The sequence below is a fragment of the Apteryx rowi genome, unplaced genomic scaffold (assembly GCF_003343035.1).
Source record: "Apteryx rowi isolate R43461 unplaced genomic scaffold, aptRow1 scaffold_117, whole genome shotgun sequence".
Classification (NCBI taxonomy): Eukaryota; Metazoa; Chordata; class Aves; order Apterygiformes; family Apterygidae; genus Apteryx; species Apteryx rowi.
In genome coordinates this window covers 225340-243793 of record NW_020447386.1, presented here as the reverse complement: position 1 = coordinate 243793, position 18454 = coordinate 225340, and the positions used below count along the sequence as shown (strand labels likewise).

At 40.4% G+C, this 18454-nt stretch overlaps 2 protein-coding genes across 11 annotated transcripts in view; one reads left to right on the top strand and one right to left on the bottom strand.

Moving 5' to 3' along the window:
• The window catches only part of DPY30 (dpy-30, histone methyltransferase complex regulatory subunit), a 4779-nt gene extending 4647 nt beyond the window's left edge, over positions 1–132 (bottom strand). For both annotated transcript variants that reach the window (XR_003256089.1, XM_026082233.1), the window contains exon 1: positions 49–132. The gene's annotated coding sequence lies outside the window, so the exon portion shown is untranslated. The remainder of the gene's footprint in view (positions 1–48) is intronic.
• The window catches only part of SPAST (spastin), a 45584-nt gene continuing 27198 nt past the window's right edge, over positions 69–18454 (top strand). Inside the window, exons 1-4 of one of the 9 annotated variants that reach the window (XM_026082154.1) lie at positions 69–150; positions 8027–8110; positions 9437–9520; positions 15042–15137. In XM_026082154.1, coding sequence (XP_025937939.1) covers positions 9475–9520; positions 15042–15137 — 142 coding nt within the window. In that variant the 5' untranslated portion in view covers positions 69–150; positions 8027–8110; positions 9437–9474. Of the gene's footprint in view, positions 151–3662; positions 4372–8023; positions 8111–9436; positions 9521–15041; positions 15138–18454 lie in introns of those variants that run through there. The other 8 variants (XM_026082103.1, XM_026082096.1, XM_026082088.1 and 5 more) reach the window with 8 other exon arrangements.

The following is an 18454-nucleotide window of genomic DNA, read 5'->3' as shown; positions in this document are numbered from 1 at the left end:
GGCCCCCGGCCTCGGCCGCGGCGAAGAGGCGGCGCCCCGCGCTCTCACCCGCCCGGGGGGTCCGGGGAGCGGGGCCTCTGCGGGGGCGGCGGACTGCAGCCGTCGCAGGGTACCGACGGCCTCCACACAGCAACAGCACCGTGGCCGCAGGTATCGTAAATTGTTTTGTCGTAAGTGAAACGGTCGCGCTGCCGCCGTCCCCGCTCCCGGGCGAACTGCGCCTGCGCGGGGCGGAGACCCCGCTCGTCCGTAGGAGCCGTCGTGCGAGAGGGGAAAAGGGGCGGGAAGCTCAAGGGGCCGGTGAGTGACGTCAACAGAGGGCGGGGCTTTCGCCCTCCTCGGCCGTCCTATTGGTGGGCGGGCGCGGGAGTGGGCCGCGCGGGGGGCGGGCCCGCAGGGGCTGCGCCGGTAATGGCGGGCGCAGGGGCAGGGCGCAGCGTGGTGGCGCCTCTCCTCGGGCTGCGTTTGGGTGTTTTGATAAATCGTTCGGGATTTCGGTAGACACCCTGGCTGAGAGCGGGTGAGCTGCCCTGTGCCCCGCGGCAGGCGGGCGGGCCCAAGGCAGCCTGTGCGCGCGGAAGGGGGCTGAGCTGCGAGCAGTTTGGCGGCCGGAGGGTTCACTGGTGGTTGTGCACACACCTGCCGCAGCCAGTTCTGAAGTGAGAAAGGCGGGCTTATTCCTGAAGTGACCTTCCAGAACTGTGTGGGTCACAGGCCGGGAAACAATGACCATTCGCCATTAATTTTTACCCAGTTGTCTCTGTATTAAGAAAAACAGAGCTGCTCAGCTTTGTCTAGGTATCTACTTCAATCATGCTGTCTAGGCTTGAAAATATCAAGAAATGGAAAATCCACTGCTTCTGTGGTTGGTGGTACTGTCATAAATTGTTCTAATTTTGAAAATGTTCATGTGGAGGGGTGAGGGAGAAAGCTGTCCTCACTCATGTTTTGGGGCTCTCTTCTACCCTCCAATTTTTCATCATATTTTCTAAAATATGAATGCTAAAACTATATGTAGTATATCTGGATTTGTTGTAGCAATGGCTACAGAGGTAGAATAATTCTCTTGTCCCTAATCCCCCATTTATACATACTGTATTGTATTAAGTTTTTGCTATAATACTATGTTGGGAGTGAGAAAAGGTTTCCTAAGGTTTACATTTTGTGAAAAGGTAAGTTGTGAGCCAATGTAGTTGCCCCTTCCTAATTCCTAAAATCTTGGTGCTCAGATTCCTAAATATTTTGCTAAGATACCATCTTTTATCTCCTGTATTTTATGAGTCTTCAGTCTTCAGGAAGAAGTAAAATGAGGTTTGTTTTTTTTTTAATGCATTAATTTTATGCCAGGTTATCAAGTAGAATAGTTTATGGACAGATGCAATGAATACCAGAGCCAGCTTAAAATAGCGGGGGAGGGCGATTAAACTGACTCACAGATCACTAAAATATTTCATAGTGACAAGTCTTGAATCAGTTCTATAGGTTCTCACTAAAAGCACTATCATGTCCTCACAATTCCCATCTAATGTCTAGTTTTTAAACTGTTTTGGCTTAGCAAGTTATTAATTGCCTAATATGTGCATTGTTTATTACTACATAATTTTACATTTTATTGCCATAACATAGTCAAATGCCTTTCACAGACATTACATTTTAATATTTTTTTAAATTAAAGTAATGGAATAGATTGAGTAGTCAGGATTGTTTGAGACTGACTGCCCATGAACTCTTCCTAATGCCATTCAATTTTTTTCTTCAATTAATGAATAATTTATTCCTCCGCTGGCTTTTTTATTCTTTTGCATGGGGTGATACTGTAGATGGCAGACAGATAATACAGACAGTACAGACTGTAAATGAGCAATCTATAGTCACATGGTTTATTCCAAATGACATTTTTGAATGCTACATAATAGTAGAACTGTTTTAGGTTTCTTTGCTATTTCCAAATTCATTAAATTTTAAGGTCAGTAAACCATTATGTCAGATTTTTTTTTTTAAGGCCGGTTAGGTATACTCAGCAGTTGAATATTGCTTAACTTCAAGTTATGAATGGACTGCAAAATACTTCATTATATTTTTACAGTACAATTACATCATCCCGATTTCCAAATACAGAAGAAATACTTAATGAACCGTACTGCATTGTTTGTGTCACAGTTTTACTGTCTTTGTCTAATAATGGTTCTAGGTCATGAATAGGATTATTTTATATGGTYATAAGTTTCTGTATTTTATATGGTAATAAAACTAATTCTCAGTGTTGTAGTTAAAACCGCTCTCTGTCATTTAAGAAAAAAACATGTGATATGAGGGGAAGTTGTCTTTACTAGAAATAACTGTGTGGCATAAGCAAACAAAAAATTGTAAAGTGATGGTAACTTAGGAAAAGAAGATAAAACATCTGGGACAGTAGTGATTTCAATTTGGCATATTCTTTTAATTACCCCCCCCCCCCAGTACTTCACTATAAAATGGGGAAGCTGGCTGATGCACTGAATTCACTGATACCTTTCTATGCTTTTTAAACAGTCTAGATTGCTATACAGAGTTACAGGGTGAAGGAGAAAGATGGTATTTCATAATATAAAAGAAGTAACTCAGTATTTTATTTGCAGAACTCTGAGCATGTGACAAAGTAAAAAAAGAAAAGAGGGGGTCTGCATTGGATGTCAGTAGCAAAACTAGGAACAGAACTTGGGAATCCTGGTAGATACATGTCTGTCCTTGTTCATAGCACCAAAGTATTTGACAACTGTTCAGATAACAAAAGGAGTGGAAAGCTGGAGGATCTCTCCCATCAGGAAAGTTTCAGAGAGATATAGTTGGGTAAATAATGGATAAAGGTGACTGTGACAGCTGGGTATTCATATTTGTCATGAGGGTGGAGCAAGAATAAGATTTTTTGCAAGTTGTCGTATCTATAATGTATATTCAGTTACGTTAGTTTCTTCCATGTAAAGGGACAAAGTCTGTCATTTCAATTACTTAAATTTGGAGCAGACAAAGCACTTAAGAATATTCTCTAGGGGGCAAATCGACAGTGGCAGAAAGATGGAAAAAGTTACCTACTAGCTATTACACATCTCTAATTGAGGGGCCTTTAATTCCAACAAAGGGGAAATTACAAGGAACCCTGCTAATCTGAATCTAAAAATGATTGTAAATGGAAAGTGGTATGATTTCTCTTTACTATATTTTGCCTGCAGTGTGGTTCACAAGCTCAGTTAGAATAATTAATTCTTTAAATTATTCATTGCGTTTCCACCTAGTGGGTTCCGCTGTACTGAACTCAAGCACTGAAACAGCTTGGTACCTTCCTCAGGTAGCTCTGAGGCGGCAAGGGCCGGCAAAGTGCCCGTTGGTGCTGCAGAGCCGCCCCGCGGGGGGACGCCCTCCGGTCCTGCCGTGCCACACACCGCCGCTTGCGGCCCGCCGCTCGCTCGGCCCGGGAGGAGACCGACGCGCCGCCATCGGCCACGCGGCGGTGGGCGCTGACCGACAGCGGCTACGGCGGAGCCCAACTGCGGTGCTCAGCGGGGGGGAGGGGAGCCGCCCCGTCCGCAGCGCCCCTGGGGCGTCCTCACCCCCCCCCCCGCGACTACATTTCCCAGCGTGGCAGGCCTTGGGCGGCTCGGCCTACGACTCCCGACAGGCCGCGCGGCACGAAGCGCTAAGCCGCCCTGGTGTGCCCACCGCGCGCTGCCCGCAGGCCGTCCTCAGGTGAGGGGGAGGGCGAGCACCGCCCCGCCCCGGCGCGGGGGGCGGGGCACGCCGGCAGCCCCGCCTCCTATTGTCGCCTTCGCTGCGGCGCGTCAACAATAGCGGTGCCGGGGGCGGCTACGATCCCTCGTATCCAGCAACCGCCGCTGCGCGCTCCCCCCCGTGGGGCCGAGCGAAAGGGGCGTCGCCGCCGCCGCCATGGCCGGTTGTTGTCAGTCGGCGGCAGCGGGTTATGGCGACGGCGGTGAATGAATTCTCCGGGCGGCCGAGGGAAAAAGAAGGGCTCAGCCGGCTCCAGCTCCTCGGCCCCGGCCGCCGCGGCCTCCCCCCCCGCGCCGCCCGGGCCGGCTCCCCCCGCGCCGCCGGCGGGGGCGGCGGCGTCCCCGCACAAGCGGAACCTGTACTACTTCTCGTACCCGCTCTTCGCCGCCTTCGCCCTGCTCCGCTTCGTCGCCTTCCAGGTGGGGCTGCTCTTCGCCTGGCTCTGCGAGCGCCTCTCCCGCGGCGCCCTCATGGCCGCCAAGGGCAGCAGGGCCGCGGCCGGCGACGCGCCCGAGCCCGGCGGGGCGCCCGAGACGGTGCGGGCCTGCCACAAGCGGGCCTTCGAGTGCATCTCCATGGCGCTGCGCATCGACGAGGACGAGARAGGTAGGAGGGCCGCGGCCGGGCCGGGACAGGCCGGGCGCTGCCGCTGCCGCCGCCGCCGCTTTGTGTCGGGCGGGGGCGCGTCGGGAGGGCTGAGCTGAGCCGGCCCGGCCTGGCCCGGGCGGGCGGCGCGGGCAGCCCGCTCGCTGGCGCTGCGGGACTTCGTTTTATGCACTTATTTATTGCACCGCCTCTGAAAGAAGTACAGGCTCGGAAGGGCTTGGGAGGCTGAGCTGCGGGCCGTGGTGCCGCCCGTGCCGCTGTCTCGGAGCGGGCTCTGCCCCCTGCGCTGCTTGTTGATGAGGCCAGGGGCAGGCTTCATCGAGAGGCTGCGGCCCGGGCAGCGTCTTCGAGGCAAAGCAGGCCTTGGCATTTGAGCTTAATAATTCTAAATTAAGCTTTTAATTCACAGGTCTGGGTAAGGTGGTTAAGAATTAGGAGTGTGCGCGTGTGTCCGTAACTAGATTTCAGTTTAACCAAGCTACCTGGCCAGCACAAGTGCTCAGCACAATAATATAAGTGCATCCTTTAATGTACTGCCTTATGAATTATATAAGTGTTTAGGTGAGTCTTCCAGAAGCTTGGCTTGCAATCTGCCCATGTTAGGTCATCTGACTTTTAAGGAGAGAAATATTTATTCTTATATTGGAAGTTGATTTTTTTAATACATTGTGTTCTTAAACTTTTTGTCACATTTACTCCTAAAAATATGGCTCTGCAGCTAGTGGACCTTAAGGAGAGTGTTTGAGGTTCGACTAAGTAAAATGCAGGAATGAAGGTTTTTTTTTTCCTAGAGGATTCAAAAAAGAACAAAAACAAAAATGAGAGCAATTGCTAGTGCGTTTGATTTAGCCATTAGGTCTAAATGCAGCAGCACAACTCTGTCAGTGTTTGAAAGGTAGTCTTTTGGGACTTGGGACATGCTGTGCTGGGTTTTAAACTTCCCTGCAAACATCTGTATTTCCTCATATATGCCCTAATATTCAGTTGAGTTTTAATGAAACGGTGGTATCCTAGAGAAGGAGGTTAAAAACATACAGGGGATAGAGCTTCTGTAGAAGCTACATGCTGCATGCATCATAGAGCGATGGATGTTTCTTGCTTTGCATTGACAGTATGGGAGTGGCAGTGGTTAGCTCTGGAAAAAACATGTGCAGCAGGGTTAGGTCAGAAAAGATCTACATTACAAGAGAATTTGAGGGCTACAGGAGCAAAGCAAGAAAGAACTTGAGGCTCAAGGTAGCTTAAAACTTCAGTGTTTTTGGCTGCTCTGAAGTGTAGCTAAACCTTAAATTACCAAGCACCTGTTATGCTGTTGTGACTTATAACCATTGATGGTTATAAGTTGTAAGGCTTGACAGTTAAACCTTCAAATCTTGATTCTTATCATGTTGTGTGACTTTTTTTTTTTTTTCCTTTCTGGAGTTGTTGTATTTGGATTAGTTGTACAAGGTGAACATTTAGTGAAACAAAAGATCCTTGCTGCTAACACAAGCAGCTGCAAAGCTGTTACAACCCCACAACTGTAATATTTATTTTGCTGGGAAGGAACTTGCTTTGTTTTAATACCTAGATTTGTTTTTGGCTTATTTCTCTTTATTGGTCATAGCACTGGAGTACTGCATACCTCTGAATGTATTTGTTATTTGTTTTTTTTTTGGTTTTTTTTTTTTATAACTTTGAATATAAAGCAATATATTAGGCATAGTGTATGAATGGTTGGTACTTCTAAAGTGTCTCATATCCTGTTAATTATGCAGAGCTCTTGCTCTTCTGGAAGCTCTGTGCTTCAATAATTATGATAACACTTGTAATGTTAATTTTTATGCTTCTAAATTGAGAGGGAAACTCATGTTCTTTTTTGGTATCTTCAAAATCAAGCTTAATACTCCATTTTTCTGTGGGACTAAGAAGGCAAGCCAATGATTTCTGAAGAGTGCGTGGTTTTCTTTTTTTGTATTTTTTAAAGTCTTAGTGACTGGAAACTAGTAAGTTACTCTGTGCACATTCAGAGCACTGTCTTTGCCAACAGGTCTGGTGTATTGCTTTTAAAACTTCTCCAGTTAGAAGGTGGGCATGGGGTTTTGTTAAAATGTTTGGCATGTTCACAACTGCTCTTCAGAATTCTACAGGCAAAGCTGACTTGAATCATTTTTAATCTGATTTGTAATAGCTATAAGCAGCATTAGATTTGCACAGAACTTGAAACTGTTTCTGTAGGTGACAGGGATGGGGAGAAGTTTAAAGAAAAAGAAGGCTACAGGGAGGATCAAAGTTGCTCAGCCTCCATTATTTCATTTGTATAGTGTTGTCCTTAACAGTCGGGATGTGGGAGGCTGGCAGGGAAAGTACAGTAGTAAAATGATTCCCAATGTATGTGATGTACATGACTATAGGAAGATGCTGCTCCTGTAGCTTACATTGGTAAGAAGAGTAAAGCATGGAATTACCAGCACGGTCTAATTTAACAAATTTGCAAACGGATTTTGCAACTGGAGATAAGAAAGAGAAAGCTGTTAAGAGGTTTCTGGAAGTGTATTTAAATATTTTACTGGCACTCCTGTTTTCTAGAAAATAGGTTTGGGACTGAAGTTCTCAAAGTTTGAATGCAGAAGCAACGCAGTCACTTTTAACTGACACTTACAAATAGTTTTGTGAAACATTCGCATCTGAAACTAGGCTGACAGTATCTGAAGATCTTGTTCTAGGCATTTTTGCATCTTTTAGCGCTAGTAGCTTGYTAATGCTTGCCAGATTTAAATTAGAATACCTGATGGGCTATATTCCTTAGTGGAAAGGGATTCTTAGTGTAACATACCTAACTTTCAAAAGTATATTTCAATATGCAATGAAGTATCTTCTGGATGCAGAGTATCTACAGAAGGGGAGAGATATGAAGTAGATTGGAATATCTTTCAATATCTTTCATTTGCTGACGTGGTATCAGACAGTCTAGGGTAGGTATAGGCGTGTTCCTTGTTTTATTTGCTGTAATGTCCATTTATGAAGTTGTACATTGTGGTGTACTCTCCATTCTACATGTATTGTGCTTCATGCAAAGGTTGACAGACACCTGCAAGACTAAAAATTCATGGTAGGATGAACAATCAAAGAAATATACATATGAAAAACAAGCTGCTACCATACAAAAGTTAGCTAAAGATGGAACACTGCAGAAGTTGATTGTTAGAGGAAAAGATGTCTCTCATTGCAGTTATGCGGTATCTTAGACTCTTTGCTTGTCTTCTTGAGTTGCCATGTTCTTAGTGTTACGCCAGTATTGGATGTCATTGGAAGATTCAGAGGAATATTTTCATTTAGTATGCTAAAAGAAAAACTGTTAATTTCAGTATTTCTGCTGAGAATACATGTAGCTTAGGGCTTTTAAAGGGAAGTGACCTCTTTAAGGTAGCTGGAGAAATATTCTTAAAACAGGCAAAAGTGATTTGAGGCTGGTGTAATACTTATTTTTTATGGAAAAGCTTATTTGAAACTAAGTAGAAATAAAGTTGACAGTGTCCCTTTAAGTGTTTCTTTAAATCATAGTTTTGTTCAAATATGTTCCGTCCTCTTACTTGTTGTATGCAGCATTATATGGAACCATTCCTAAACTTTAATTCATTACAGGAAATAATGGGTTCACTTCCTTTTTAAGCAGGACAAAAGGAACAAGCTGTTGAATGGTATAAGAAGGGAATTGAAGAACTGGAAAAAGGAATAGCTGTCATAGTTATTGGTCAAGGTAAGCCAGTTTTGAGTGTTGTGGAAAAGATTTACCGTATTGATCAATACTGGTTTATGGCTTTCTCAAAGTGAGGAATCAATAGTGCTGAATATGGCAGGTACTAGGAACTGTCTGCTGTATGAGCACATAAAGGTGCATTTCTTATTCTTGTTTGGGCTGTAGGTGAACACTGGTCCATTTCTTTATTCTACCTTAATGTTGAAAGCTGTAGCATTTACAAGTCTTGCTCCAGATATTTTCAGGCTATCCAAAAATCATAAGCAGTTTGTGAAAACTCCTAAGTAAAATAGCTAATTTCTTAATATTTTGGCATTCCCATTATGCAAGTTCCAATTTGATTTGCCAAAGTTGAGTCATGGATTAGCTTGTGTTCTCACACCTGCAGAATTTTATATACCCTTCAATATAAACAAACAAACAACAATTTTTGGAATGGTCTAGTATTGTGTTTCCGAATAGCTTATGCCAAAATATCTGAACACTTCCAACAAAAGAAAAAAGCTGTCTATTGTATAGGGAAGCATTTTAAGCTCTAGTATAGAAGCAGATATGTACTATGGAGAAACATTTGTCGTGAAGGGCTTACTGAGAATCCCTGTCCTCAAAACATTTTTATCAGCCCCCCCCCCCCCCAAACAAAAAAACAAAACAAACACCCCAAACCCTAAAACCTCATACCTGGAACTTCTTTCCCAGGTCACTATTTTGTTTCCTACTATGTTTTGAAAATTGTATGGACAGTATATATTGACAAGTTACTTCTGCAACAACAGCCTGTCTGAATGAGCATAATTTAAAAAAAAAAAAAAAAAAAAAGCTTGAATTGAACAGACATTGCTTGTAGGAAGTAATATTACTGTCTGTAATTCCATATGTTTTCAAATGTAAAGGGACACAGTCAACTGAACTTAAATCTGTTAATTTTGCTGAAATACATTTTTTTGAATTGTACTTGCCTCTCACTCACTTTTCAAGCATTTTAAAAATCTCTCTTACTTGACAGCTCTTTAGAAAAATGCAAAGAGAAAAAGTAGATATTAGGCTGGCATGAGATGTGGGAGGATATGCAAAACAATACACTGCTCAAGTTGCCTGCTCTGTACAGTCAATGTTTTAAAGCAGATAGTGACAGCTAATTTCAAAATCTTGATTAAATAGAAAGCCTTAGGATATTTTTTTTCTGATTTTTTTTGCAATGGAGTTCCTCAGTGGTGAGGGTRGATAAAGGATGGGTGGAAGAGGAGGGAAGGCCAGATGACAGTATTCTAGCACTTAAATTTTAATTTGCCAAATTCTGATTTAATACTGATTTTTCTTTGTAAGGTGATCAGTGTGAACGGGCTCGACGTCTGCAATCTAAAATGATGACAAATTTGGCAATGGCCAAGGATCGCTTGCAGCTTTTAGGTACCAGTTACTATTCATGACTTTGGAAAGTTTGTCATTATTTGCACGACTTCACGTAATACATTCTTTTAAAATATTACTTTGCAAATTTCAAAATGAAGGAGTCATTGTCTGTATAGGATCTCTTAAGTTTGGTTATAGCTGAGTGTAATATTTTTCAATGCTGTTGCTGGCTTTTGAAGCCAGAATTTCATGATTCACTTCCTATGCCTTAAAAAAATAGGTATAAAAGTAACTGAAAAGTCTGTGTATTATAGCATGCTTGACTCCGCAAACTGAGGAGGCCTTGTCTATGTTAGAGTTAATTTAGAATTTCTGTGTTAATTTTAGTACAACTTATGATGCATTGCTGATCGTGAACACTTAAGTGTGCCTATTGTAAGTGTAATTATTTCCTGTTACTCTTAATTCTGCTTTTATGTTTATAACAATTTTCTTGATTATTGGCATGTTTTGGCATGTATTGTAATAACAGTTTTTCAACATAAGGTTATGAAATCCTAATTCTTGCGGTCTTCATCTAGTCATGTTCTATTTTAAGACCAGCAGGTAAGATCACTTCTTTTCAGAAGCATAATGATGTAGTTTTAGCTCGATCAAAATTAATTGGTGTATCTGAGTTCTTAATGCACTTAATAAAACAGGGAGCTTGGAAAATGCATCTTACTGTGCATGATAAACTCAAGTACATGTGTTGGTTCTCCCCTAAAGAGCAATAAATATCCTTGTTTCCATTTTACTGACTGAGCTGGAAGCAGTTCCAAAGTTCTCAGGTTAGAATGCACAACACAAAGCTGAGGGCTTTTTGAGGTGGCTTTTCGTTCATTTGTTTGTTTTGTTTAACTTGTGTATGTGCCTCTTTAATCTTGTGTTGTGTTTAGAGTGCTACTAAGTTTGCTTTAGAAGCCTATAGAGCAGGCAGGAAAACTAACATTCCTTTCTCCTGCTACGCCTAGTGATTCTTAGGTCTTAATCAGTGATTGACAGGGAAGTTTTGATGGCCACGAGAAAGTGAATCCTTTTTGTTTTCCTGAAGTTCTTTGCATCCTTAGCCCTTTTTGTTAACAGGTGAAGGGAACATGGGGTGGAGCAGGCTTCCAGCTTCTATCTTTTAGTATAGCTTTTTGGTGGTAGAATCTCAGTATATTCAGAGAAGTTATTTGCTGCTTGCTATGGTTACGGCTGACTCCCAGAGGGAATATAAACTGAGGAATGAAAGAATGGAAGTGATTACACACTAACCATCATTGACAAGATATGGCCTGTTGTTGACATTCTAATTATAACAAGTAACTAGGAGGGTTTTTTTAGTGTTGCTGTTCTCTAAACCTGGTAGTAGCAATGTCTGTATTAATTTTGTGGGTATTGCTTCATCCTTGTTTGTCTCATTGTAGTAGCGCTTGTGGATGAGTTGCTTACCTGCTATGTTCTAACTGAGAAGATAAAAAGGGTAAAAATTACAGAAGCACTAAAGTTGAAGTCAAGCTAGTATATTCAACTTTATTACCATAATCCATGATCATATGCTATTTGTATTCATCATTCAGAAGGCAAGTTGAAAGGTGAATGGATAGAGTAGTGTTTATTGTATAATCAGTTAGTGTCAGATATGTTTTTTTGAACTTTGAAGTAATTCAAGTGACATTAGAAATTATGTTAAATTTAGTACTTTATTCTACATAGGTTCTTGTTCAACTTACCAGTAAGAATCTGCCTCAAATTATGTACTTGAGAGCAAAATTAGGATAGGAAGGAGCAAGTGAAATACGCATTTTCCCTTTACGAAGGAAAATGAGGTTCTTCAGAGAGGTTTTACAATTGACTTAATCCCTGCAAACTTGAATCGTTATGGATCTATTTGAGCAATATTTGTTAAACCATATAACCCACTTTAAACTATTTAAAGCATCTGTTTTTGTCACTTCGCATGTCATTTTATGTGGACCCTGTGAAATTTTAGGTAATTCAGAGTTGTAATGCATGTTCTGCCATTTTAAAGATGGGTCTTAACTTGTGACCTGTAGTAATAGAGATGGTTGGAGTTTAAGTGGCATATAGACACTTTTCCAGTTCAACTAAATCTGAGGCTTTTGAAGCGGTTATGATTTTTCAAAATAATTTGCCCTTGAATCCAACTCTTGATATCAAGGAATAATGGTTTTTTTGGGGGGGGGGGGGGGGGAGGGGGTTCTTCTTGCCCTGTGGAATTTCCCCATTTCCTAAGGGAAAATAGGTAAGTCCTTCATTGCAAGATAAAACAGACTTAAAATAGGTAATAATATCAAATACTTCAACCTGTTTGTTAGGCTAATACATGACTGCAGATTGCCTGACTGAAATTCCATCCAGTCAAGCAAGTAACATTGGTAGTAAGTAGAAAGTGGAAATTAAATCACATGGATTATAACTGTCCCTTAAAAGCACTCAGCACTTTGATTTTTGAGGTGTTGTTTTTTAATTTTTGACCAGGAAGATGTAGCTACTTACCTTGGATACTGGCTTTGCTATTTTGATCCCTGTTTTCATCTTGAGTCTGAATTACTGTATTGTATTCTGTTTAAAGCTGTACTATGACACTACCTGGAAGCTGAAGTTATTCCAGATATGCTTCAGAGCACCTCAAGCTGACTTGATCGTTTTGGCAGTCCAATGACAGTACTGAGTTATGCTAGCTATCTGCAGATTTCCAAATTCTACTATTTTGAATTGGCGGACGCCACTCTTTTGGTAGGGGATGGAGGTACTGCAGTTTAGGGGGTGTTAGCTGTGCAGTTATTTAGATGAGTAGGTAAATCCTGCTCTGATGGTCTTTATAGACCTGATCTCCCCAGTGATGGCCTGGGTGACTGATCACTCATGTTAGAACCATCATATTTGGTATATTTAGAGTCACAGGAGGAGATTTTACGTTTTGACTGTAGAAAACAATCTCAAGCAATGTCCAGTGCAATGCTATTTAGTTCTAACACTATGCAGCTTCTGTAACAATCTGAGTTTTCCTGTTTCAGAGGCCCTTTATGTAGGGGGGTAGATTTTTGTCAGCATAAGTGCCTTTTTGTTACTACATGTAGCTTCAGTATTTTGGTTGAAAGAGGTTTGCATGCACACAATTCAAGTGCCTTTCACCAGTATCCCCTTTGGTAATAATTCTGCCCGGGTTGAGGCATGGGGATTCCAGTGATGCCCTTTGGAATTCTCCCATTTTCTTGGAGGTGATGGTGTTTTGCTCCAGGTTTGTGTTTTGGGATAACTTTTTAAGAAGTCAAGTTACCTTTTAGTCAAATCCTAGTGTTACCTAAATGAGCAGATGGCTACAGTGATGTTTATTTGATAGGTTAATGGAGAAGTTAAAAGTTGAGGGAACTGTGGTGGTAGTTGCAGCTTCTATAAGATTTATGTCAATGTTGTATCATTAAGGAGAAAAAAGAAATGAGATTCTGTAATATTCTTTTTTTTTTTTTTTTTTTTCTGGAGACATAGGAAGAAAGCATTTAAATGGAAGGAGATAAGATGTCCTATTAATTCCCTGGAATAATATTTATTTTCCTTATTCCAAAGGGCTCTACAGCGACATTGCTTCTTAAGAAAAGTGGTGTATTTGCATTATGTAACTTTATCTGCCAAATTAAAATGGCATGTTAATATGTAACATGATGGGAGGACACTGTAAACTGAAACTGGACAGCAGTTGGATTACACAGAGATGTATGGATTTCTGTTGCAATTTTGGAGTTCCTGAATATGTGGAACTGTCATGGACGTATAAGAATTGATCATTCCGGTAAAACCCCAAACTCAAACTGTAGTATTGAAGCAAATAATGTTTCCAGAATTCCTGCCCAAGCCAATTTACTGGGGACACTCACTAGTGTTTCTTTGTAAAATTTAGAAAGGCTGTCCAAAGCTTAACAGATTATCTAGTGTTTTATTAAGTCTTTGAATATTCATTTTGTTTCCCGAGCTTCTCTGTGTACTTTCGTTTCAGGTTGCATGCCCTGGGCAGGGAGTGGAATGTTCTGCCGTCACCTGCAGTAGTGCTGTGACACTGTTCTTGTGGGCAGTCATGCTAGGGGGGCTTTTCTTAGAAATAAGGTTACAGAACTTGTGCTTGTTTGCAGGCTGCTCTTGTGTGACTCAGATTTTTAATTTTGCTGTGTTCAACTCTTCACTGTGTTCAATTTAAAACTAAGTAAGCCTAGGGTGCACACATGCTAATCTGAACTCGGATTTTCATGCTCGCCTAGTTACAGAGCTTTCACTCTAAACTGCTTCTTGTTCAATTTTGACATTATTATTAAACCATCAGGTGTGAAAATACTTCTGGGGAAGCTAAGCTATGAGTGATCAGGAGCAGGCAGAGGAAAGAAATGAAGCAGAAAGATGGGGAAAAAAATTGTAATACGCTAATAAGTAGAACTAATGAAGTGTTTTTAGCTTATTGTTTGTCTGGTCTGCAAGCTCTGAATGGTGCTCCTCCCTTAATTTGGGGCATATGTGGTCTTGTCTGTTTAGATTTTAAGTGGAATTAAGCTTTCCTTGCAGTATGTGCTTTCATGTTGCCAGAGGTTGTCTCTACTTGGTCACTTGTTCCCCTGCAGCTTCTTGGTTACTGCTGGTTTAAAAAAAAAAAAAAATTTGAGGCAAGTGTGATGGCATATGGCTTCTTTTCTTAGAAAAGGTGGATTTATAATGGAGAGGGTGGGGGGAGAATAAAGGTGGAAGAGGTTGTAAAGGTCCTCAAAAGTGAGGCCAAGAGGTTTTTAACTACTATGAACAATAGAGAACAAATAGTCTTAATTGGTTTTTTTGGTTTGAGGCCTTACTCCTCTCTCTGATTTATGCTTTGGCTAGTTTAACATGACTTCTTAGAGTTAATTTCTTTCTCCTTAATCTTTAATCTTATAAATCTTGCACTGAGATGCTACTAAGTTAATCCTCTTAGAGAACACTGTTTGCAAGACAATTTTATAGACTTACTTTCTAGGCAATTATATTTCTAAATACAGATTTTTTTGAAAGACATCTCACTAATGTCGAAGTGATGTCTTGCTTGAGTAGATGAGGTGTCTGTAAAAAGTGGACTGGTTGTTACTACTTCAGTGAAGCAATTAATATGCAAAAAAGTAGTGACTTCCTACTGTTGGTCAAAAGTAACACCTCATGGAGGCCGTTGAGAAATGGGTTATCTACACAAATCTTTTAATAGCATTGAATTAATCTTGACCATTGCTTTTGGGAAGTAACTACAGTCACTAGACTGGAAAGATTGTTTTAGCTAACTTGGTCATAAATGGCTAGCTTTAAAGCTGTTTAGTCATGTACATACTTGTAGAATTTTCTTAAAGTTTGTTAAACATGTAGATTAGATAGAAATATTCCTTTTATCTTTAACTCTGTATCAAGTAGAATAAAGCCGAAGTAGACTTTTGAGTGTTCAAGATACATAAACTTTCTTGGTTCATTTTTGTTTTTTATTTGTTTATTTTGTCCTTTTTCCTCCCCCCTTCTGTCTATTGCATAGAGAAGCTGCAGGCAGTTTTGCAAATTTCCAAGCCGCAAATGGAGGTCTATAATGACAGTACTAACCTGGCATGCCGCAATGGACATCTCCAGTCAGGTGGGTTTGGTTTCACCAGCGCCTAACTATTAAGGGGATGTCTCTCAGTTTCTGCTATATTACAAGGAAGAATATGCAATGCTATGTTCTGGCCCCAGAAACTTTTTTTAAACTTTCATATTCTGTTACGTATTTCTGTTTTTAAAGGCTTTATATAAAATATATTCCACCTTTTCTATGGCTTTGGTAACACTGTTTTATTTTGTAGCATGCAGTTTGGTCTTAAAACAACTGTCCTTGTTCGTTATTAAATCATATATTAGAATCCAAAGCTATTTACTAAGACAACATTTTAGCAAATACTTCTCATGTTATGTACTTAAAGGAATTAAATTATAATTTGTTTTAGAAATGTCAAAAATCGAGGGCATCAGCAAGTTACCACTACTTTTAGTGACAGGTTATCTATTATGCCTACATAAATAGTTCTTCCTTTATAACATTGTGAGAGTGAATGTGCATTGGCATTAAGTTGCTTAAAATTTTTTTTTTTAAACTCTGAAAAAGTGATACACAATTAAAAGGTGGGGGGGGACATTCTTTCTCTGACAAGAAGCAAAAATGTTTTTATCCTTTCCCAAGAGCCTGGATCAAGAATATTGAAATATAAGTAGTAAACTTACTCTTTATCAGTACATAAGAGTAAAATTATTACTGTGAAGTTTGAATTGTCTTCAAGGAATGTTTTAAGGTAGCAGTAAGCTCTTGTCACAACTGTGATCTCAGCAGCTAATTCATACAATGGATTATAATGATGTTAGGTACTATTGAGAGTTAAGAGGCAATTGAGTTCACAAAGCTCATCTACTGAGTAAAGAGCAGTGTTCAGTTTTTAGAGTAACTAAACTTGAAACTTAGCGTAAACTACGTGCCTTTGATTTTTCAGCTTCATTTCTAGTCCTGAGGGCATCTTATTGTTTGCTTTTTCTCCTTTCTGATATATGAGCAAGTTAAACTAGTGGGACAATGTTTTGCTAGGCACTTTAATCATTACTAGTTTAGTTTAGTTTGCATTTGTAGCTAAAATGGCTATTGAAGATAAGTTCCTAAGTAGATTGAACTTTTGCTTTAGAATGAGCCAGTACAACTCCTATATTTTTACCTAGTTGGCTAATTGGAGTTTGAATGAGTACGCACATACACAAAAGTTGATAAGATGCTCCATCTGATTCAATATGAACAGCTTTTTCTTTAAACTCTTCCCTCCTGGCTTTATTTGTACTGTTTTTTTCTCCTTCCTCTCAGAGTTGGATGCTGCAGGAGAAGGTTAGACTGAACTTTTGTTCCTCTTAAATCTGTCAATAGCAAAGCATAAAGAGAGTATCCATTGGTATCTGCTGGAAATGAAGAAACATATTGCCAGTTCTGCAGCAGATGTTTTTATTTACAGAAATTCCTGCAGAAGGGAGGTGATCATTGCTGGTAAACTTTTGGAAAGTAGTACTGGTAAATTTACCCATATAGAGTCATACGGTGTTTTATAGAAGATGGATGACTGAACCACTTCTTCAGAACTGTGCAGGAAGGACCGAAGACACAACTGCAAGGGGCCATGATCTTCTGGGGTTGCCTTTCCCTGACAATTTGTCTCTTCCTGCTTACTGAGAAGCTCACCTTTCCCCTTCTCCGAGGCTGCCCCTGGAGTTGAAGAAGTTAGAAGCTGTGGCAGATATGTGTTGCAGGTGCCCTCCTGGGGTAGTGCAGACTAATAGAGAAACTTTCACTTATCCACCTCTGTGAGGTCTGAGAAGAGGCAGAGAGATTAAAGAGCAGGCAATCAAAAATAGTTAGGTACCAAACTTCTGTTGACTGGTTACTTTGGGCAAGACTGTAAGAAGCTTACTCCAATTCTTCCAGCAAAAGGTAAATTTCAGATTCRTAACAACTTCTGGAAGTCAGATTTACCCAAAGTATTGACTTCCTGCAGCTGTGAGATCCTGGATATYATCAGGAAAGTCAACCTATTAACGGTCATGTGAATTCTTAACAGGGTGGTGCTTCCTCCTGGCTTTGGCTTCCCAAAGCTGATGTTCATTCTCTCTCCCAAAGGGGGCTTCTTTGTAAGAATATGCTGGTGCTATACTTTTCTTTCTTAAAGTACTGTATCAGTCTTGCTTCAATCTGTTAATTACCTTGTCATTATTCTTCCCTTATACATGTTGTAATAAAGGTGGTGTTTTCACACCAACAATTGCACTCCTTTAAAAGTACTAGTGCATGAAAAATAAATCCATAGAAAACCCATACCTTAAGTAGCCTGCAACCTGATTTTGTAAGAGCTGTTGTAATTGAGGAGGTAGACTGCAGTGGTACAGAGCTGCAGGGCTCTAGGTAAATTTAAGTGTTGTTGTTGTTTTTTTAATCTAAATAAATTATCATTGCACTATTGCCTGATCAAATTGGTTTTTTTAATAAAAACCTTGGATTTTATGAAGTGTGAGATACGGTTTTAACATCAAGAAAGGGCCTTTTTTGGAGGAGGGTTAAAATGAGAATGCTTTTCTTTCTCTCAGTTGGCATTAAAGCCCAAACTCCTTAAAGACTTTTTTGCATCTTATATCTGTTTGACTTTCTCACTTGCAAATTATGCTTGCATAATTTTTATATTTCCACATCACTAAATTTGAGATTTTTTTTTTCTCAAGGTAGTATGTGTATTAACCTTTCTGAGCCACCTACTTGTTTCTAGCACAAGTGACTACCTATCCCTGTCTTTCTCATTCATAGTTTTCTAACTTACCTGAATAGTTCGACATTTTGTTCTGTTTTAAAATGTATATGATGGGGTTATATAAAACTTCATTATAAGAGGTAGCACCTAGCCTTGAGTTGCAGAGACTTGCATGGTAACTTGTGTCTTAAAAGAGTAGTAACAAGCAGATGTGATCCAAAACTTTATTTTGGAGAATATATATTTTTTTAATATCTGTCACTCTTGTTCTCAAAGTTGTTTTAGATTAGATGCAAAGCAACTTACTGGATTTTTTTTTTCTTCAGACATGCATATTCTCCTTTGCATTGTGTGGGTCTGTTTGTTTTTAATAGATGGGGAAGATGATGATATTTTTATGCTGGTCTTGCCAAAGGCAGCTTGTGATTTTTTTATAAATTTATTTTTTATTGGGCATACAATAGTGGTAGTATTATAGTAGTTCCAATATATCATTTCACATTCAGCATTAAATCTCAGCATAATATGCAATCAGAGAAAGCCTTGTATTGCACTTCTTAGCATGTTAGTACTGTATAATTATTTTAGCTCAGTTTGCACTCGAAGGATTTGCTGTCGTGTCCCCAGTGATAGCGATATATTGGCC